The 24101-nt window shown below is 34.1% G+C and overlaps 1 protein-coding gene across 1 annotated transcript in view; it reads right to left on the bottom strand.

Annotated features, from left to right (window-relative positions):
* Positions 1-24101, bottom strand: part of PACRG (parkin coregulated) — a 210668-nt gene that overhangs the window by 160953 nt on the left and 25614 nt on the right. The window contains exon 2 of the mRNA XM_059469672.1: positions 3026-3160. Coding sequence (XP_059325655.1) covers positions 3026-3160 — 135 coding nt within the window. The remainder of the gene's footprint in view (positions 1-3025; positions 3161-24101) is intronic.

Genomic DNA, 24101 nt, shown 5'->3' with positions numbered 1-24101 from the left:
ATTCTCCTGTTCTGTCTAAAAATGACTGTATTCTGTCCAAAGAATTACAGCATAATGAAGTGTTTGAAGTGCTAAAAAAATAAAAGTCTGACATTACAGTTTTGATTCAGTAATTATAAAAACATGCAAAGAAGCACATAAAATACAACTGTGTATTTTGCAGGAAAGAACAAAATCCTGTAGTATTTTCCTTTCCTAGTAAAAAAATCAGGTTGAGACCCTCCTGCATTTTCTCTCATGCACCATTTGATAGACAAACTAACAAGAGTGAAACCAACTACGATATACATTATAACTAAACAGAGCAAAAAAACCCTCTCAACATAAAACATTGATATTGGACAATTACAGCAGGATTAAAATATCATTGTTACCATTCATTTTTTCTTTTTATCCTTCCACTTGATCATGATTCGTGCAAATAAGTATACTTCAGCCAAGCTTTTATAGAACATTTGCCTTAACACATTTTGTAAGTAAAATATCTTTTCAATTGTTATGAATTTAGCAGTATTGAGTAAGATATATCACTAAAACTTCTTAAATTAGAGCTTCAACTAATGAACTGATGAAAATTAGCCATTAGATGTCTTTTGAGTAGTGCAACTCTGTCCTTATTATAACAAGTGAAAAATATAGAGCTTACTTTATCTGTACCTTTAAGTATCAGCTAATGATGAACAACATTCTCATCCTTTTGCAGCTCTGGGCAGCTTCTAAGACTTCAGAAGGTATCTAATACAATGTTTCAACTGGAAAATGCCAGTTTGCCTGTTTCATGTACTTAAACTGCACAGTAATCAATGACAGTTGCATGTCAAACTAAACAATAGTCTCAGATAACTCTATACCTCGGTGTTGTTGAGAGCCTGCCTGCCACAGAACTCACTCAGGATTGATTTGTGACTAAATTGAGTGGCACGGAATAAGGGAAATAAGGTTGAATCTGAACCTGCACTAATACAGGAATGGAATAGTCCAGTACTATGCTCCTTACTTGCATTCATGCTGAAGTTCTAATATTTTTTCTCAAAAGAAAGGATTAGCAGAATAGCAAAAATAAGTCTTGCATGACATTTCAGTCCTACATTGCACAAGCTAAAAGCCAGTGTTTTACTGAAGTAGGTGGGCATTAGGTCTAGAAGACTGCAAATTGTGTTAAGAAAAAATACATGCTGAATCTTTGACTAGAGACTCTGCTGTTGTGACTGTTCAAGGCAGTATGATATCAAACAATTTAAACTGCCAGATATAGAAATGAAACACTTTAGCATGCATCTGTGGTTGGAAGGCTTGCAGGTAAGTTAGCAAGCTGAAGTGACCCATAAGGATCATCAAATACAACTCCTTTCTCCTCACAGGACTACGTAAATCTAAATCATATGACTAAGAACTTTGTCCAGAAACTAACAAGCACTTCCCTGGGGAATCTGTTCCAGTGATCAACCACCCTCTCAATGAAAAACCTTTTCCTAATGTCCCATCTGAACTTCTTATGCAGCCCCATTTGATTTCCTGACGTCCTAAGTCAACTAAGCAGTCACTAGCATCATCTAGTGGAATGCCAGTCCAGCAGTATTTCTGTACCTCTCAGTTTGATTTTGAGAAATTAGAAATTAAAAAGCCTCAAGATAAAAATTAAATTCTGCAGATTTTTTTGCAGTTATTTGAAAATCACCTCTGGGTCTTACCTGGTGATGAAAAATCAGAGTGCAGGCTTAAGTTGTAAGCCTGTGAGTTCTAGTCTAACAAGGGAATTTCTAGTGTTGCCTGAAGACCAATTGCACTGGAATCTCACCTCAATTGTGGGTAAAGTATTTTGGGACTGAGATTCCCTTTGCTGCAAAAACTATTAATTATTCTTTGTGCTGATTCAAAACCTCTGTAGGCAACAAAAAAGTAGCACAAACCTTTCTTCTGTATTTCAATAAGCAAAAGAGCTACCTTAAAAATTTAATTACTATCAAATATCGTACTGCTTACCACACTACAGAGCCAATCCTGTTTGCTTCATTACAAGCAGAATCAATTATAAGATTGCAAAATTCTTCCTTTTAGTGATGACTTAACATAGCTTTACATTTAATTAGGTATCATGTTTTTGACATGAAAAATTATAAACATCTTACAAATCTGACACATTTTGTTCATGCATAGCATGTTCATTTTCTGTAACTAACATGGCTTCCAGCAAAATCTTTTTCTAGTCCAATAAATGAGACAAAAAATAAAGTAATTCACGATAACCAACATAATTAAATAGTAGAAAGAGGTTAAAGATCAGCATTCATTTTTAAAATTAAATTTAAAAGTCTGCATTAGTTACTTAGAAGATTGGCAAGTTTTACAAATAACGTCACCAAGTATTTTAGAGAGAAACACAGCTGCATTAGAATAGAGTCATTAGGCAATACATTTATTTTGAAGCCAATTAACCTTTTGTCAGAGAAATGTCGGAGCTGTAATGGTTTCAGCAGTGGAGGTCAGCCTGTAACAGAGGCACGTATGACAGCGATTTCGCTGTCTGACATATGCTGGAGACTCAGAGTACGGCTGTGGAATGAGAATCTGCCTTCGTTTGTATTCTGCTCTGCATTTTCAGGGAGCAGACAATCTTGACCTATCCATTTAGGTAATTAAAGCTTCTATTTGGAAGTGTCCTGCAGGAAGGTGAAATCTGGGGAGATAAATGGCTGCTGCTCACTGTATCCAGCCACTTCCATCATTTGATGGACTGCTTGAAACAGGCTGCATTGCCAAGTCCTCATAAAAATAGAGATGAATTGGGCAGGAGACAATTCTCTAAGGCAAAGCAACTCTGTCATCTTCCTTTTTGCAACGTATAATTTAATTGTTAGCCAAGGCAGACAGCTGACTCAGGGGCCTTTCTCTAATGACTTTCCCACCATCTTCCACTTGCTAAGAAATTATTTCAGTGTATTTACTTGCAAGCTAACTTTGTTGGACAATGAGAGATGTCACTTCAATAAGCTCAGCTGGTTGTCATAGCTGTGCCAGAACTTACCTTCCAGGCGATTTTGTTTCCTCCACACTCATGCTGAACAGCAATTGGAAAGTCTCCTCTCTCATAAAACTTGCGAAAAGCTGTGTGTTTTGCTGGTCTTTCTTTTACTGATCCTGCAGGTGGGGGCCCTCTTACCTTAAAAAGAAAACAAAACAAAAAAACCCTCCACGGTTTAGTGGTAACATATTTCTAGGAGAAGTCTAAAGCCTAGCTTAAAATATATATAAAAGAAGAATAATAGTGATCTCCCAAATTATAGTTTGCTTTCTTCTTTACATGCTAAACTTCACTTCTTTGAAATACACTTTGGTAATGATCGACAGGTTTTGTTAACTCCTTTTTTTTTTTTTTTGCCACTTTCAGATTATCCCATAAAACCTGGCTATATTTTAAAGTAGATCTTTCTCTTATCACATTTTTCAGCAAAACCAAAACATCAAGAAGGTAGTGACATTAATAGTAGAAGTTGTAGGGAAATTAGGTATTTCTCCTTTTTCTGTTTCTTTCTAGAAGTAATTTGACTTGATTTCCAACTAATATTACTGTTTACACCTTCCACTGTCTTTTGCTAGTCATTAGGTAATGAGATTAGGAAATCTCTTTTAGCATATCCCTTCCCTAAATGCTATGGATTTGGTTTTCAGATGACTTCCAGTCCTTCAGTATTGATGGCTGAAGCACTGGAAAGAATGAAGGTCTTTTGCTCAGACCTCTCTTGTCTGCCTGTGAGGAAATTTGTTTTAGCTCCACTTAGTTCCTTATCTGAGCTATTGCTGGTTTAGCATAAGGCATAGTCTGAACAACAGTCCAATTCCAAAATGCTCATGCTGGAACCTTTTTCTCAAACACAGTAGTAACAGCAACTAACAATTGGCACTGTGATAATAGAATTTCAAGTACTTAAAAGAAATCTATTGTTTAAGCTAATTAACAAAGCTAATCTTAAATGCTAAGAGAGTTTAAGAGAGCTAAACTAATCTCAAATGCCCTTGACAACTGATTCTTCACTGCTGTACATCTGGGATAAGAACTTCCTACAATTCTCTGCATGTTTCTTTTGTTAAAAATGCTAGAATGTGTCATTTTCAAAAAAAAAAAAAAAAAGGGGAAGAGGTTCAATGATCATAAACCCAGTATTTGGTATTCTATTTTTCTTCAGTGACCCTTACATTAGTTTCTAGCAGACATCCAGCTTTCCAGGGAACAGAATGTAAATTTGTAACATCCTCTTTTTCATTTGGGCTATTCTGTAATTTAACTCTGCTAACTACAGATCTAAATTTGACTTGGCACTTTTTTTCCCCAAAGTGTTTTCACATAATTTTGCACTGCCCTAGGTAGAGGAGTCCACTATTGATATGCCTGCACTGTACTTTTCTAAAAATTGCTTCAACTAGGGCTACTAAACTGTGACCTATTGTTGCATATTGCTGCCCCAATAGACCATGACCAGTGAAAACAAATTTGATATGCACAGCTGTAACATTGTTTAATAACCACATCTGCAGCAGTTGAGAGTAATACTCAAAGAAAAACATTTCTAACCAATGTAAAGAAACCTCCACTTGCTGTTCTGCAGAGGAACAGTTTGTTCTATGCCACCAATCTAAGTATTTTCACTTGGTTTTTTGTGGGGTTTTTTTTGCTTGTGTGTTTTGGTTTTTTTGTTGTTGTTGTTGTTTTTTTTGTTTTTTTGTTGTTGTTTGGATTTTTTTTTCCCCTTTTCTCATTTGAGGCAAGTCTCAAAGTCTTTGAGGCCACTGGAAAAGCACTTCTGGTTTTTTGTATATTATTCACAAACAGGTCTTTCATACATCCTTTAAAACATTATTTTCTGTACAGTATCAGAGGTCACTGTTAGATTTTATCTTAAATTATTGATAAAGAATATGTTGTCTTGATTGCATGAGATACAATCTGAATTCTTTCTAGCAGACTACCATAATTAGAGGTACCTAATGCAATCTTAAATTACATCTTTTCTGATACCAGACATTCTCTTCTTCCCAACTCATGTCAGTAAATTTGATATGAGCCTTTTCCTACTGCACTTTACAAATTTTCTAGAAAATATGTTTACGTTTATTAAACTTCTACCTATTCTTTATCCAGGAACAAAGATACTAGGACTAAAGGTATGTTGGTATCAAACCCCTTTGTTGTGTATTGTCCTTACATGAAGGTTTAGAAGCTCCATCTTAACCTGCTCTGATCTGCCATCTCAAAAAAAGGCAGTGGTAGAATTAGAAAAGGTCCAGAAGAGGATGATGACTGAAGGTAAGTACCAGAATAAAGTGAGAAAATTATTACTATGGAAGAATAAAATAAAGAACTATATAATCATGACATTATGGAGAAGGTGATAAGGACAGATTTTCCACTATCTCCTCCAGTAAAAGGATGGGACATAAAAATAACATCTAGTCAGTAAGAAGTTTGGAACAAACAGAAGTATTTATGTATTCATGCAGAAAATAGTGGATTTATGGAACTCCTGGCCAAAAGTCAGCGTTGAAAATACTAAAAGTTTCTGTACATTCAAGCTGTGATTGGAAAAGTTGATGAAAAAGGAATCCTTTCAAGTTGACTAAATCCTTATTATCAGGAATCATAAATACAGTGAGTATTATTTTTCATGTCATAGTGTCTGTTTGGTAGATCTCTCAGCCTTACATTTAGTCTCATGGTGACATCACATTGGCATCTTATAGTTATCCATTGATTAACTGCCACAGCAAGTATTTTTTTCAGATGAGCTCCATGTTATTAATATAGTCTCTTGCCAATAGTTTTAAGTACATTATGCTGTATTTTTTAATATAATATTTAATTACATTTCTATTACATCAGTTCTCAAAGGCTTCCACTTGTATCTGTCACATCATGATTTTCATCTCTTTTAATAACAACTCCAAACATTATGTCAACTGTAAATTTCATTATGCAATCCTGTTTTTTTCAATGAAAAAAATTAAAAAATTAATCATTCCTAAAACCAAATATTAATAAGTTCCATTAATAAATTTCATCTATTATCATATCTCTCATTTCAATATTACATGCCATTATTGTCTGCACTTGAATATGGACTTTTTTACCCTCCAAACTCCTCTTGCACTGTATAACTACCAAAGTACAGCTGGAGATGTAGCAGTGTACCAAATACTTGAAAATAGTGTCAACAGAGAGAGCTGTTGTTTTTCCCCTTTGTCTTAAAGATGCTTTTCTTGTCAGATTGGTCTGCAATAGATACAGAAACCTCTAAATACCTGGAAGAGCAACTGACTTCAAAGCAATGAAATGATCAAGACAGAATGAGCCTAACATCTATCTAGAACAAAGAACTATCAGCAATCAGGAAGACAGTGGAACTCTCCCTGCATTGAAGATACAGTCATGTTGCATGACTGAAGAGTACTATTGTGCTCTCCTTTATTTAATGAAGACAACTTGTTTCATTTGTATCTGACAAAACCTAGCTTATGAGACCTTTGCTAGAGTGGCTGCACTGAGCCACTACTGCTCACCTTTTGCAAAGAGTTTCTTTTCCTTCCAGCCTTCATTACTAGGGAGACCACCATGGAGCACTATTCTCTAATGCAAACACTGCTTTGGGTCATTCTAGCTGTGCACACTATGCCTGAGGAAAAGTTTATATACATGATTTCCTCTTCCACTTTTTTGCAATTCCTGATCTAAGCCTGGATCACATGATCCCTATTGGCCTCTCTCAGCTGAGGCTTCTCAATGATTTTATGTAGCTAAGTGAAATACACAAAAACTAATCAGACAACGCTTTTCTTTGGTATAATGAGTTCTGCCTTCTTACATTTTATATTGTCATAATTACTGATAAAAAGGTCATTCTGAAAGTATTCCATTTATTAGAAAAATAGTAACAAATACTATCTTCTTCAAGTTAATAAAAATGTTTCATTGCAATATAGTGAGAAAGATTAAGATTAGAGTTCCAGTTAATTAAAGGCTAATATTCATGATGGCAAAGTATATGAAGCAATAAACAGATCCTGAGGTTCGTTAAATGCCAAAGAGAAGTTGAAGGGTTTGATAATTGCAAAACTAATTTATTGTAATTCTATGCCATTGAACTATGTGACAAGATAAAAGATGCAAGTCATTAAGCAAAAAAGAGAGAAAGACTATATTTCCTTCATTGATTCATGGACATTGAAAGCCATTCTACCAGGTTGCAGTCTTAAACTTTTCAGCTATGGCACAGTAGTACGATGACTAAGAAAATTATTTTAAACCAGGTTTAAATAATGATTAATATTTGAAGATTGAATTTTGTTCATTTTCTGAGTGTCAAACTGCATGCACACTCAAGGACCTAAACACGTCTGTTTAGGACAACTGGCCATTTTTGTGAAAACTAAGACTAGTTTCACGAGCAGTTTAAGCGAAACAAAAACTAGACTGAGATCCTACTGTTCTTACATAACAATTCATGTCTTGTATATAAAAAAAAGGACAAGTGATGCAATCAAGTTTAGTAAGATTTTTCTTATTAACCCAGACTAATGCATTTAGAAGAAAGAAATTATTACCACTTCTTGTCTGCCAAGATTCTTACAGGAAAATTGGAATTTAACCCTAGCCTTCTATATTTTCTCCTCACGAAAATATTTCATTAAATTTCTTTTTGAAGATACAGGAATCAAAAATTATATGACCACTCAACTGTCTTACCTAAAAAGATTTCCTTGAAAATATATGCCATTTTATCACCTTGAAGAATGAAATTTTCAAAATAAAACCATAAATTCCCATTCTTTGTATTCAAACGACAAAAAATTATGTGTACAAAATTGCACTGTAATCACAGAATAGAATTTGCTAATGTCTTCTGTCTCAGGGAGATGTAAAGGTGACGGCATTAAGGAAATGTTTGTGTAACCACTGACAAACTCTTTGTCTCATCCTCCCCTTGTACTGGTGTTAAACTTTGCTAATGCAGCATAGTTCAACTGTCAATCCACTTACTTTGCCATGGAAAAGATCAGCATTCATTTCCTTGTGTAGTGGTGACAGAAGCTGTGGCCAAATCCTAACGTCAATGTCAAGCAAAATGCAATATCTATGAAAAAAGTCCAACTATGCAATGAAGAATACTCAAGCTATCAGGAGTATTCAAAAATAAAGACCAAATAACATACCTAGCACTATTCAGGGCCATGTTGACACCCAAAACTTTACTAGAACTGTCAACCGCAGGGTCTTCATTGTCATAGTGTGATAAAGCTCTTATCTTGGCTGGACAGGCGCTGACACAACACTGCCTACGTACAACTTATGCCCAATGAACAGGCTGAGGTGCAAAAGCTATGAACCACAGTTTGTGCTTTTGGTGTCAGCCCACACAAAAGCACCGTACATGTTTCTACATTTGTAACACAGACAATCCCATCATCAAAGCAATCTCATCAATAACCCATCAAGATTTTGGCAGTTACCTAGCAACACAACAGAACAATAGGATGATAATAGTTTTTGGTGACATCCACAGAGTTTTGAATAAACAGAATAGCAGTACTAAAGATTTGGAAACACTAATCTTAGCAAGCGTTAACAATCAGAACCTCATCTAGGCAATCCCAAGAGTGTCTGCTCTGACTGGTAATAAGCAGCAAAGCCTGTCCTGCTCTTCTTAATTTACTGATCCTAATTTGATTAAACTGACTTAGGTGGTTAATACATTCTGCAATCATGTTTTGATTTTGTTATGCAGTCATACCAAAAATTGAATGAGAAACTTCAAATGACAGAAGAGGCGCAGTAAGATGTCCCAGTAGGTACTGCTGAGTTCCACATTAATTCTTTTTATTTAATATCAATATCACAAGCATTCAATATCAAAAGAACATGATCATTCAACATGTATCAGATAAAAGCTTTTTCTATCCAAAAAGAAACAGTGAGATAGTTCTTCAAATGTGCCACTCTTGATATGCTTTAAATGGTGCCACATCTAATGCTTAGAAGCTGCTTCTGGGGCTATTCCACAAATCTGGACAACAGATCAAAGCCCATCTCATAACTTCAAAAGTCAAATTGAAAAAAATCAATTCTACGACCCCCAAATGAAAGTACTGATAGGTCAGCAAACATTACAAAAGCTTCCAAAGCACTACCACTTGAAAGAAAAATTAGGCACGTGATTTTGTACAAAGATACTATATCTTGTTATTGCCTTGAGACACTACAGACTGTAAGACATAAGCTGCATGCAGAATTACTCTATTTTACCACCTCAAGAAATGTTATTTTTGATTGGGGAAGAGATAAGCTGTTTCAATAAGACAGATGTGCTTATGTTATAAACTGCTCTACAGCACTTTGTACTTGGAAGTTCCTTCATCTCTTATTCTCTACTGGAATATAATGTAATTATTTAATATAATTTAAATTTCTCTCCTGATGTTTGCCAAGCAATTTCCTCTGATGCAAAGGGAGAAGAGTGACAACTGCTAATATATTTCTCTCCTAATATATTTATTTCCTTCCAGTCCAGATGAATATAATTCTGCTCTGTTAGTTTCACAAAGTTTTCCAGAGCATCAATTGCACTAAATCTGGCAGCCTTCTAAATTTTTCCTGATAGCAATTTTAATGTAGGGCAGGTTCTTTTACTTTCAGTGCTACTGTTGCTCATAAGGTATTTATTCACCTGCAAAGATATCTATCCTTTTTGCAGGGACAACTGATCAATTGATTTCTTTGATGTTAAGTTCAAATCATTCCCTCACAGGAAGAATGCTAGTAGGAAACAAATAGTTTTTAATTCATACCGTATGCAGTTGAAAACATTTTAACAATCTCCGCTTATCTGCTTGGCATATAGGTAAAAAAAAAAATCTCCCAAGAAGAGTTAAATTTTCCTTGGTGAAAGAGTCAATTTTGTCTCATAAGTCAAATTTGTAGGATGCAAGTGAAAAGGAGCTCTCACAGAATATTTCTTCACAGATACTGATAGTAGCTGGGTTGTGACTTTGAAGGGAAAAATGTATCTTTCAAAAGTCACAATGCTCTTACTTTCATAATTTTGGTTTTTTAAATGCTTTTCATATTGGCAAAAGCAGGATTAATCACTTTTTATAGTAACTGCTATTCCCCAAATATTTTGTGTCAATCTCCCTAAGTACCTAGACTATTTGCAACCCCTTTACCTGATATATAATTATTCATGCCTAAAAGTAATGATAAAGTTTTATTCTATTGATGTTAATAATTCCAGAAGAGCTGGAAGTTATACTGTTATTGAAGTATACTAAATCTGCATGGAAATATATTAATCTGGACCAGAATATATGAAACATTAAAAAAACCCAAACATTTTACTCTGTAGGATCCTATTACCATTTCTATTTATTGACTATAGCTGTTCCTCATACTGAAGCTCTTATGCAGCATCTTTAATCCATACAGCATTGTTATTGTAGGCTGAATCAATCTGCTGCATATCCAGGGCAGTGAGGATTCTGTGGTCTCTTTGAGGTCTGGAAGATACAGGGGACCATTTTGTTAAGTTAAAAAACCCCTTACATAAAGTTATCATCTTCATACTTTTTAGCTTGGCAGTCATACGCTGACATTTGTTAATCATCAGTGACAAGTTTTAAATAAACTGTCCAGTGTCATGTCCTAAGCTTTTATTTCAGAATTGTTCAATTTATGTATGCTATGACTTCAGAAATGGCTTAAACTCAATTTAATTGCTTTTTTCCTTAAGACCTTTTCTGAAGCCCTGCCCCCTCTTTTTCTTTCCTGAAACTGCTTCAGAAGTATCACAAAGTAATGTACTGTGAATTTTACCATGATTCTTTAATAGACTGTTTGGGAAGAAGTTGATAATAACTCTTTGGAAATCATAATGTCTCAGGTGTATAGTGAAGTACAGCTAGATTAACTCTTGTTAAATGTCAAAGCCTGCCCCATTTTTAAAAATCTTACTATTGTTTTTTGTGCTCCATTTTTTCTGTCATGCTGCCAAAAAATGCCTTAAAATATTACAAATCTCACTCTTTTCAGTAAGCTGATTAGACTGGAGAGTACTGACAGGGGTTTTGGGGCTTTTTTCTTTTTTTTCCATTTTGCAAAGGATTCTGAGACACAGATTCCTTTTAGCATTGTGATCATTCAGAGCCATGGGCTGTCCAACTGCTTCAGCCATAATTTCCTCAGTTTCTTTCCACATAAGATAATTAGATCTTAAAATGTCACTTCAGCAGCTTTCCTGCTAGCCTTCTTGTCCTATATATTTATGTGATTAGAGATTCAGCTAGGCATCATTTTCTTTCATTATTGCATACATCTTTTACTCCAATTAGTCTTGAAATAATACAGAAGATAGACCTAAGTTTTTCTATGGTTCACAGGAATAGTCTCAGGAATATTTTTTTGCACAGGAAGGCATATTTTATATAGCTAGTCAAAATATGTTTTTAAAAAGTTTGAGAGCTCATTCCATTCTTTACACTCAAAGTATCCCCACAGCAGATGCAAAGCTTTTTTCTTCCTCTGCCAGAAAATATGACCATCTACCTATTTTCTTTTCCTCATCATGATTATTTCCTTTCCTCTGCTTATGCTCCTCATAATCTCCAAAGCTGACTGCTAGGGTGCTAGCAGGAGCAGAATCCCATCCTTGCCCAGTTTTGAGCTTAGCAGGAAGCATGAAGATTTTCTTGGGTGAAACTCAAAGTTCAGAAACAGGGCACCGTCAGCATATATTATTAGCAAAGTAGACTTCACCTTAACTACCTAGACAGTGATCATATAAAACTGAATGAAAATTTCAATTTCTTGGTGATTTGAAGATTCTAAAAAATTAACAAGGATCATTTTTACTTAGAAGAAACTGAAAAGTATCCATAATGTGCAGAATAAAATTTATTCTTTTAGATGTTATGCCATTTTTCAGTCAAATTATGTCTAATTCATCCAATTTTCTTGTGTTGTAACCTACACATTTATACTCAATTCAGTTTAAACTGACACCACTAATTTGCAGTGTAAAGACTCCTTACAGAAGTGGTGTGGTAGAAAAAAAGAGAAGGCCTTATCCATGGGACTTAAATATATTGGGATGCTATTTCCTAGCACATTCTGATGCAGTTTTACTCAGTATATATGGTATTCTGAGCAGGGATTGGAATGAAGCTTGGAATGAAGCTATCTAGTTTCAATGGGAGTGCACTAGTCAATTTATTTAAATCTTATTTCTCATATGTGGCTCTAGAACCCTTAAAAACATTGTTTTAGTTGAAACCATATACCAAATGCACATATTCCAGTGCTATAACTGAAAAAACCTAATATTTTCATAGTAAAGATGAGTGTCTTGACCTCCACAGTATGAAATAGGACACCAGTTATTGAGAAATGTATTTCTGAAATTTATCAAAGAAATAAAAAAAAATTTAAAAGCCAAAATAAATTAAGGTGGAACTATGATGAAACTGCGCTACATAGCATCTAGGAAAGGGCATCAATAATAAAACTATTAATAAAACTCCCAAATGAAAATTTGTATCAATATTGTACAGGTACATCGAAGTGAAATATTACTGTCTTCATACATTAATCAAAAGTAATTGTTCTAAAAACCCCACAACTCACAACTATGCCCATTAAGAGCTGAAAAGTATACAATATAACCTAAAGTGATAAATTGGTTACTTACTAATGTTGATAATTAGCAATAGGAAACTTTCACTGGACATTTTTTATTTATTGACTACTAGCTCCTTAAGGAGGACTAGAGTGCATCAGAAAATCTAGTTCTGTGAGCAACAACTGCTACAAATACACAGAACAATGCAACCCAGAAAAAAAATCTTTTTTGATTTTCACTGAACTTCTTGGAAAATAGGCAGAGTCTCAAGGAATCATATTCTTTGTATGCTTAATATAATTTCCATTATAATTACACTATAATTACACAATCATTATCACCACTTTGTAAGGACAATATAAAAAGGACTATATATTGATAGATGTAAACACCCCCAACCAGACAAGAACAAGTATACAAAATATGCAAACCATATAATTTATAGTAGATTTGGACATAATGTGGCAATAAGAAACAGTCAGCTGTGTTAGCTAACATATAAATGTGATGCCAAACATACCCAAGAGGAACCCTCTGGTTATGGGGAAAAGGTCATCAACAAAATGTCACATTCCTCCTATCAAAAAAGCTGGGATGATGATCTGTTTCTTCCAAAGAGCAATAGCACCACTGATTTCAGAACCCAGACATGCCTTAGAAGGGTGAGCACATCATCAGCTTAAGGCATGGATACTACAAAGCTTGTGTGTATAAATTTCAGTAGTTTCACCATTGGGCATAAGCAAGAATAATTCCATAATTTGACTGTAATGTATAAATATCTTCTTATCTAGACCGATTTTTTTTATCAGACTGCTATGACTTTAATTAAATGAATCACAAATTCCTGGTTTCACACACAGTATCTTTCTATAGCTCAAAGAAATCCATGTGCTGGTGCATATGCCCCGGAGGCTTTGCTATAACATCTCAGTGCAGCAAGTGATGGAGAATGCAGGTGACCTAGGTTGTAATTCAGATTAAACAGCATTTATGCAATCCTTGTTTATAAAGCTTTTTTTCATTAAAGATTTTTAAGTACTTTATTATTCAAATTTACATTTCGCCAGAAAGTTCAGACTCTCTTTCCCTGAGACATATTTGGACTATCAATTGCTTCAATTATTTGTTTGGGGCTTCATTTCCTAACACAGGTACTTATGTCTACTCTAATTCTGTATACCCTTGTAGCCTCTCAGAACAGCATCTCTTAGATAATTAATTTTAAACTCTCAGTTTGAAATTCAAGACAGAAATCATTCTTTAAAGACCATGACAATTTAAGTAAAACCATTTCTATTGTTCGAATCATAAAGGAAAATATTTTTAAAGAAATCAACCAGTAGTTAGGAAAAACAAAATTCCAGAAGTTTCAATTTTCAGTATCACAGAATGTAATTCCATTGGAACATAGCAGACTCTTGAGGTGAGATAGAAAAGACAGAAGAAACACTGTTAACATAAACTAGTTGTAAGATAGAGTTAAGGGAAAAGGAAGTAGCTTTTTAAGTGCCAGAACAGAAATATGAATAATTTTACTCCACATAAGTTGCAAGACAATCAATCAAAAAAACCGTAAGAGCTTCTCAGAAAGCAGCTCTTCCCATGAACATAGACAAACAAGAACTATGGCTCTGAGACATATAAGTTTTTAAAATTATTTTCCTTCAATCTCACCATACCATTTTTCCATATACAACTGAAAAATAAAGGAAAAAAACAGAAAAAAAAAAAGAAAAAGTCTTCATGATTATGAAATAGGCTTTTCCAATATAGAGAAATGAAGGACTGTTTGAAGAAGCATTGAAAACAGTGTTCCAATAGATGTGACGTTCCCCCTCAGTTTAGAGTATTTATGACTTTTTCAACACAATCAGCAATTTTCCTGGTGATCAGTTGAACAAATCATCTTTTAATGTCCATCTTGCTGCTAGATATAAATATGGACACCAGGATAAAGACTGCAAGGCATCTGGGTATTCTGAACACTGCATAGCTTGCTGTCTCAAGGCTACATATGCCATTTTTTCTGTCAGAGGAGCCAGTTTCCAGGAAGCTAAGATGGATACTGAAATATAACTGGAAATTTGAACATGATTCTCTACATGGCAAAATTTATTTAAATTTTCATAGTTTTCTCCATCTGTCTAGGTAGAAAAAAATTGCTCTTTCCATTAAAGAGTTAAAAGCACAGCTGAAACACCAGCAGAGTGACAACTGGAAACTAGTATTAAGACATTAGACTTCATCCATCTTCTCCTCTTCTGAACTCACTCAGCTTACAAGATGAGCACAAGAGTGAGTTCTTTGCAGAACTGAGGACCAAGACTGTTGTAATTGAACATTATGCATTAATAATCATTGTAAAGCCACTTAGGATTTGTAGTAAAAAAATTTGTTCCTAACATTAAATTTTTTTATTAGCTCTATTTTTCTTGACAAATGCAATCAACATATATAGAATCCAGCAGCAAGATAGGGTGAATAGCATTTTATTAGTCTAATTTATACAACCAACAAAATCAAACCAGAAGCTCTCCTTCAGGTCTGTAACAGAAACTGCAACTTCAAAGTTAAACAGAAATTGAGGAAAAAACTTGACAATTTTATTTGATACATATCAATTACACCATCTCAGAAAGAAAAGATGGCTGGGGAATTGTGAAGTAAAAATGTGAAAGACAGGTGAGCAATAACCATTATTTACTTACCAGCTTTATTAACCTTTTAAGAGGAAATTAATTTTGAGCAATACAGTATTTGACAGTTCAGCTATCACCTGAGACCAACTAATAACACTGATGGAAGTCAGAATAAAGTACTGCAGCTAATCCTAGAATACAAGCACAAAATCATTGAGGTAGGAGAAGATCCCAAAGATCATTGAGTCCTATCCTTAATGCTGCACTTCCAACACCACCACTAAACCATGTCCCTAACTGCCCACATCTTCCTGTCTTTTCACTATTACATTCCAGGTATGCTGATTCAACCACTTCCCTGGGCAGCCTGTTCCAGGACTTGACAACCTTTTTGGTGAAGAAAGGTTTCCTCATATTCAATACAAACCTCCCCTAGTGCAATTTGTTTCCCCTTGTTCTAAACCTTTTAACTTGGGAGAAGAGACTGACCTGACTACACCCTCATTTCAGGTAGAGAGTGATAAGGTCTCGGCTAAGCCTCCTTTTCTCATTTAACCAGCTGATAGTTTTTAATTTTACTGGCTACAAATATTTAGCTCAGTTTTTCTATCCTTTTTTTCATATTGAATTCTCTACAAATTTACATGGAAACTGTTTCTAATAAGAAAGAGTACTGACATTTACATTTCTGGGAACAATTTCTTTCTGTGAAAAAGAGCTGTAAGGTACCCATCCATCTAACAAGAACTCTCTTGGTGAATTTATGAATTACTGGAAACAATGAAAATCTCCAGCTGGTCATATATTACCATTTTGCATATTATGTGCCCCAGTACTTGCAAACTCACATTTTATTTTCCATTTCAAAATAACCGCAATTGTAACTTACTCTTCAAAGTCTTGAATGTAGTGATTCTGCTCTCAATTATACTTTCTTTTCCAAAAGAAAAAATGGTCTCCCAATAGATGGTTAACTAAGATGGATTGAAAAGACTACTTAGAAGGTTTACCTAATTGAACCTGTGCTTTATTATAAACCAAATGCCCACTTTAAAAATACACTACCAAACTGCTGCAAATATTTACACAACAAATCAGTACAATAACAAAAAGTGAAAGTGAGGGAATTCAGATAGTCTCATAAAAAGTTTTGAAACAACAGAAGGTAAACAGATTTAAACACATTGAGCAAATTTCCTGCTATGAATTATTTCCTTTATTCCTGAAAAAAACAAGTCTCTAAAATTTCAGGTTTATGTAATCAGTCACCTTTTACTTTATATTTATCAATCAAAATACTTTCAACTAGCAATAAAAGAAGGAATAAAATAACTATAGGGTTATTGGTAAAATCACAGCTTCAAAAAACCTAAACAAAAGATGCTTAGGATTATACAGTGTTGCCATAAAAAGAAGCTGCAAAGATGCACAGGCGGAGCATGCAATCAGAAAAAACCTAATTTGCAAAATTAAGCCAGATTGTAACCAGCTTAGTAAAAACATTGATATCAGATGCTGGAGTTTGCAATAAAGGGTCTTTGAAAGGATTAAAGAGGCTATAACAGATTAGCAAACTAATCACAGCTGATATTGGCACAAATCAGATATCAAATGCCATATATTAAAATCTTTAGATATGTCTTCTTTAGAAACATGAAGCCCTAACAGCTCAAAAGAAAAAAAAAAAAAAAAACCAAAAAAAACCTCAGAAAAATGCGTTAATAAAAACCTAATAAAAACCAGCATTTTGAAAACCTAGTAAGGTGCCATTAGAAAATGGCATTAGAAAATCCACTTCGAGGACAGTTCAAGGCTGAATAAACGGAGGGTTCCAAGCATCTAAAACGATAAAGTTTATTTTCTATCTGTATTCATAATTTTATTCTCTCCTATTAAAATAGCTAGTTTAGCATGTTTTTTGTCAGGCCTTTCTTACTGAGATGCAGAAAAAACCCATAAACCCTCTTCCTGCATCCCCCAGATGGGTTGCAGAACAAGTGTCATCCCACAGATCATTAGCAGGCAACCAGTTATCAAAATCAAGAGCACCTACATAAAAAACGGCAAACATTCAGTTGTCATTTTTCTTTAGACACTTGATGAACATGATCTACTACTGAAAGAATATGGAAGAAATTTCAAAGAAGTTTACGTGTATTTTAAAAAAAATTAAATAAATGAAATAGGTAAAAAAGGTGCAATTAGCCTAACAAATTGTAAAAAGCCAATGCAAAAAAATATGGTTCTGTGGACAGCTTTTTAGTGAATTTGCCAGTTTCAACACATAAGAAGAAAAAGAGAGAATGCACTCATGAAACTATGGGTTCTGTGAAGATAAAAACCATGTTGAGTAACTGCACAGCAAATTCAGGAAAGCAAAATTAGAGCAATGACAGATGTAGATGACAGGTAAAACTTATTTTCCAAACTACTGAAAATATTGACATCTAAAATCTTAACAGTAACTACAGCCCGGTGACATAACTTTTGGTCAAATAAAGACCAAAAGTTATTTCAGTTTGCTTAAAAGTTATGCAAAGAGAAATTACCCCTCAATAACACTAATGATACTTTTGCATTCTTTTTTCTCATGTATTTTCTTTTTCATCTTCAGAAGGGTCATTATCTATCATGTCAGCCTATGAACTGGATTGAACATAATGAAACTGCAGAAAAACTGAATCAAGAGTAAAATATTCTCACATAGGGACAAAGACTAAACAAAAATAAAATATTAGCAATTATCACTATGGATGGATATTTCCATACCATTTCTGTAGCTTTCTCAGAATATTCTGCCCAGATATTCCACCAAGCTCTGCAGTCTTCTGTTTCAGTGAAATAATTATCTTCAAATATTTATATCATGTGCATAAGATGCATTTAAGATTTTAAAGGTACAGATACAAAAACCTTGAGCTTCTTATTTTGAAAGGGTCTTGTACAATGTCATCAGCTGATCCTATACTTGTACTATGGCTTCCAGTAATAATGTGCTATGAATTTACAACTACACCATTAAGATTAGTACAGTAATGCACATTTTTCAAAGATTCTAAAGCCATAGAGATAAGGCAGTATCAGAAAACAAGGAAGTTACCCTTTCTCTGGCTTGCTTTCTTTTCACTTAGAGGAAGAAACTGATCCAGAAGGCAAGTATTACTAAAATTTTATGGTGTTTAATACCTTAGCATTTCTGCATGCTAAGGAATAAACTCAAGAACATGACTGTACATAATTTTGATGCTGAGAAATAAATTATTGTGAAAATCAAATATGTTGTCACAAATATTTGCTCCAATGCAAATGAAGTATAAAGTTGTGACTAATTTTACAGAATGACAGATTATGCTGAGTTGGAAGGGACCCATAAGTATCAAGTCCAACTCTCAGCCAGAACAATTCCCAAGAATCACACCATGTGTCTGAGAGCATTGTCCAAATACTTCTTGAACTCTGTCAGGCTTGGTGCTGTGACCACTTCCTTGAAGAAAATTCCAGTGCTCAAATTTGAAGAAAATCTTCCCCTAACATTGCAAAAGTAATGATTGTTTTAAAATCAGAAATGTTGCAGTAATTATTATTGATGCCATATGACTGAAACTGCCTGAAATGTGGTGTTCTGATAAACACTCAAGACTGAAGAATTGTGGTATGATTGATCCATGCCTTGTCTTCTCCACCTACATCTTCATTGATTCATTAGTTCCATGGGGCTTGCTGTAGCCAAAGCAGGAAGGAAACATGGAATAATGAAATAGTATTGCAAAATAAACCTGTTTAGTAAAACAGCTTAAAGCCATTTTAATTAATGAAGAATAAATTACATTTTCACAGGAAAAATACAAGAATTGGAAATGTTGACAGTGATTTTTTGGAAACAGCTCAGAAAAAGAATGGTACTATTATGCTAGAAAGGAAGAATATCTAACCTGGGGTTATTCCCAAAAATCTTCCTGAATGGGAGATAACAGTAAAAACTAACACAATAACTAGATTAACATTCTTCTGAAAAAGCTATTTCTAAAGAAAATATGAGAGCCTTAAATAATCTCATAGCAATATAAGAGAAAATATTGAGAATGTTAACCTTCTGAGAAATAGATTATTTCCTAACAGAAAAAAGTGAAAACAAAATTTGATTATCCACAACACAGTAAATATGGGGAAGAGATACAAAATAAATTAAATGCTTAGCAGTGTAATAGTTTTCCTGCTTTTAGTTAATGACATTGAAAATACTACATGACGTCCAACACACTGGTCTATGTACCGTAGTGCATTAAGAATGGAAAAATAAAGTATTTAACTACATAATCAAAACAACAGAGAATAAACAGTCCAGAGATACTCTGTGCAGTATAAATTATATTGTAAACTATATCACAAAGGAGCTGTGATGAATGTAGAACTATGATGAATGTAGAACTTTGTGAGAAAGAAAATGCATGCACACACAGCCCGAACATTTTTGCCCCATACATCCAGGTAGAACACCAAGTAAAAACTGAATGTATCATAAAGAAGGAAAAAATAATCAAGAATCTCTAGAGGATAAAGAATTCATTCTAAATATAATGGGTTTAATAAAGAACTAATCCTAACAGGCCTTTTTTTTTTTTAATTCTTAGATGTGATTATAGAAAAGTCTACACTTTGGAGCCCTAGCTCCATTGCCTGAAGTAGGAAATCATGAGTCCCAGTGTATTTTTGAGGGGTTACTATCAAGTGCAAACTTCAATAGTGGCTTTGCTATCACAACATTCCTGAGCAACAAGTTGACCTAACATCTCATCACTGCTTAAAGTTTCCTTCTCCTCCACTCCCCAGTGCCTGACATACCTTCCCAACATCTGACTTTTACTGGGTGATGTGCCTATGAGTATTCCCTGAACTGATACATCTGAATAATTTCATAGAAAACTAACCTAGGGGAAAAATGTTAATAGTTTTTTTGCTGGCTTAGAAAGCCAAATCACCTTACTCCAGTGTCAGATGAACAGGAGAAATGGCACAAGTAGGGAGGCTGCAAAATGAACACCAGTGGAGAAAAAAAAAATTATAAACAGTAAAGACTTCTAGGCAGCAGCAAAGTTCACCTGCTCATGGAACCATACCTGCAGAAAGGAGGATTTACTGCTGCTTTTGGAAGGTGGTGGAAATGTTTCCTGCAGGGCACACACACATTAATGACAGGGATGTCTCCCTCCACTCTGGAACAAGACAACTACAAAGGAACTCAATCTATGTAACACTTTGGAGAACTCGATAAATCACCTGAATGCCCCATTAAATCCTATGCAAAACTGCTAATTGCCTGAACTCTATCTACTCCAGTAAATATTAAAAGCTGGCTCAGTAGTTTTGAAAGAAATTTCATTGAAGCAAGGGGACTTAAATCCAATGGGCTCTGGACCAAGTCTGCAGGGTACATCATTAACACCCATCTAGAGTTGGAAATTTTCCAAAATATTTAATTGTTCACTAATTAGTCTAGAACAATTTTTTCTTTTAAGTTCTTTCACCTTAAGTCCATATGGAAAAACACCTAGGAGGGGGGCATTCACATAAAGATAATTATTCTTGAATACTTATACTTTCAAAAAGTCCAAATGCAAACAAAACCAGGTAAATATGCCCTTTAAATATGTTTTGCAGTAAAATGGATTTACATGTAATGCAAGAAGTTATCTTCATCACCTTTTCCCAACTGCTGATATCACATATAAACAAAATACTTGACATGCAGTCATGCAGTCTCTACAGGCCTTGTTTAGTCCATTCTATACAAGACCAGAGCTCATTGCTGCTCCTTGCTGTTACCACTTTCATGATAGATAATTTTTTTCCATCCCTGCTTTACAACACATAGACCCTACTCGGCATACTTGGCCTGCATTTCCTGCTTGCAGACTGCATAACCTTACATTGAGCTGTAAGAAAATACATTTTCTGGAACGTTTGCAATAGTTCAAACAAGCCAAGTAAAGAAGCCTTAGTAAATCACAAAACTAAATCACAAAACTTGATCTCCAGGAAACAGCCTTACTTACTGAAAATTACAAAATTTGCTTTATAGGAAGATTTTGTTTAGGAAATTTCAAAGTATTATTTTTTGGTATTTAAATTCTTTGAATCTAAAACCTGTAAGAATTTTTTACTCACTCAAAGTGTTTTTCCTCTCAAAAAAAAAAATTAGAAAAAACCCAGATTTTTCAAAATTTCCATGAAATTAAAAATGTTCCAAATTAAACTTTTCTGAATAGAAATCTTTTACATTATTTCTGAAATTGCTCTACTATATTTAACTTACACAAAAATTACATTACAAAAAACACACTAAACAAGCAAAAAACAACCAACAAAAAAACCTACCTCAAAAAATGTCTGTTTTCCTGAAATTCTTAGTAAAATTCAAATTAAAGGCTATCTGTGGCTGATAACCTTCTTTTACCATCACAATAATTCCTCTCAAAAATGACTAACTACATGGGGCTGCCTCCTATTAACTAAATTCAGGTGCAAGTACAAGGCTCCTTTTACTTTCTTAGAGCAGCTCTTCTTAGACAGCAATTAACCTGAAGATATGTACATTGTACATAAGCCTACATAACAAATTTTATAGTGGCCCTATTAAAACTGCTGTTTAAAGATGCAGTTATATGTATCATGAGTTTAAGAAGAATCTTACCAGAGACTACATGCCTAAAATGTGATTTGGATTACATAGCTAAGAGGTGTTTCTCTCAGTTCTTTTAAACATACTTAATTTTGTTTATACATCAACTAGACCAGATAACATCTCGCTGTCATCAAGGAACAAGAAAATACTAAGTGAAAATACAAACCATAACAGCAAACACATATTACATGAACATACTGATGTTGAGCCAATAGGCTGAAATCACAATTATTTTGTGTCTTCATAAACTATTTCATATGAAGACCTTCTGAGACTTACCAATGAAATACCAATGAAATGTATTTCAACTTTAAAAACTGGATTGCTGTCTCATCTCTTCTATGGAGTCTCAAAGCAGAAACAATGTAAGTTCACTGATCAGAGCACAGAGTAATGGTTTTTAAAATGCTTACCAGTAGAAGGCAAACTAAACCAAACTGCAGACAAGATTTTAGAGCCCTTCTGGAATTTACAAGCCTAATGGTTTAAAGAAATGCAAACACATTACAAACAGACTGGACAAAAGCTTGAAATAGCAAAAGCACATGAAAAATACGAAACTAACAGTATATTTATTCCTAAGGAACTCCTAAGTTTTAAAAAGGTATTCAGACAAGCTTATGCCCAGTATTTCTGCAGAATTAAGAGTTATACCATAAGCAACTCTACCTAGCAATAAAAGAAAAAAATATGATCAAATAAAGGCAAAGTTAAAACAGCTATTTTAAAATTTCACAAGTAAGACAACATGGAAACTGTCCTAAAGAGCAAAAGCTGCTTTCATACTACAAATCCATAATATTACTTCTCCATTAGCCTTGGTGGCTATGACAGTAAAATAATCAGTATTTTGTTTAGGTTATCTAACATAACATTGAAGTCCATTACGGTAATCAAGTAAAAACATTATTAATTTTTTCCTTTATTTTGACCATTCAATAATGCCTTAAACTTTCATTTTTCAAGAACTGCAACTTTCTCAAGTAGAAGACACTACAGTAGATCCTCTTTACACAGGAAATTTAGAATTTTTATTCCAAATTACAAATGGAGATGAAGGTTAAACCTAATGCTAGGGAAAATATGTCTTGTTGGGGTTTTTGTTGTGTGTTTTTTTTTGTTTGCTTGTTTGGGTTTTTTTTTTTTTTTTTAATTAGGATCAAAAAGACAGTACTTTTTCCCAAAAATGGACACATCACTTTGTGTAAAACTGTCCACATTCCAAAAACCTCTTCAATCCCATAAAGAGTAACGTAATAGAGCATCTGACTAATTCAAACAACATAATATAAGTTGAATTACAATGATTAAAGTTCAACTGATGCTAACTCAACTTTCTGGAAGAAATAAAGACACAAATGAATATTAAAATTCACTGTAATTTTAATCAGTAATATTCAAAAAAGGTTGTGACTTTCTGATATGAAATAGCCCTTGACTTTCATAATTCTTAAGCACTGTCTTTTATCATTTTGCTGATGTATGTTATATTTTAAAATCAGAAGGATAATGGATGTGCTTCTTAAGTTGTAAATTGGGTTTTATATCAGAGACCTGTCAGCACCACGACAGGTTGACCTGACAGTGGTCTTGCATTTGCAGCTCTCCTTCGTGCCTGCTTTTCAAGGTGATAGGTCAGTCTTTGAAATGTACAGATTTCTTGATCTCTCAGGAAACATCCTGGAGTCCTAGAAAGTACTATTTCTATGATCTTTGAAACAGATTGAAAGCAGAGGTAACCTCTGCTGTTGCATATATTGTTATTAATCAAGGGCATTTAAGTTTTGGGAAAATAATATAAATTAAAACACAATTCATTTTTCTACAGCCTCTAGGGCACACAGCAAAATTCAGGACCAATGGTTGATTTCTTAGTGTTACTGATAACTGCAAAACAAGAACAAATTCCTCATTAATTTCTTGGCTATGCTGATTACTCCAAGGGTAATAATGTTTTTTAAATAAAATGATAATGTTTCATAAATCTACTCATGCTGGATAAAGACTGTTTTGTAGGTATTATTAAACTTGATTGATCATAATCTCTTGAAGGCTACTGGTATCAGTTTGTTGATGCTGCTGCTATACAATACAATTTGGATGAAAGGCAAAAAAGTG

This window comes from Ammospiza nelsoni, chromosome 3, assembly GCF_027579445.1.
Source record: "Ammospiza nelsoni isolate bAmmNel1 chromosome 3, bAmmNel1.pri, whole genome shotgun sequence".
Taxonomy (NCBI): domain Eukaryota; kingdom Metazoa; phylum Chordata; class Aves; order Passeriformes; family Passerellidae; genus Ammospiza; species Ammospiza nelsoni.
The sequence above is the reverse complement of the archived record's forward strand: the minus strand, read 5'-3'. Positions and strand labels throughout refer to the sequence as shown.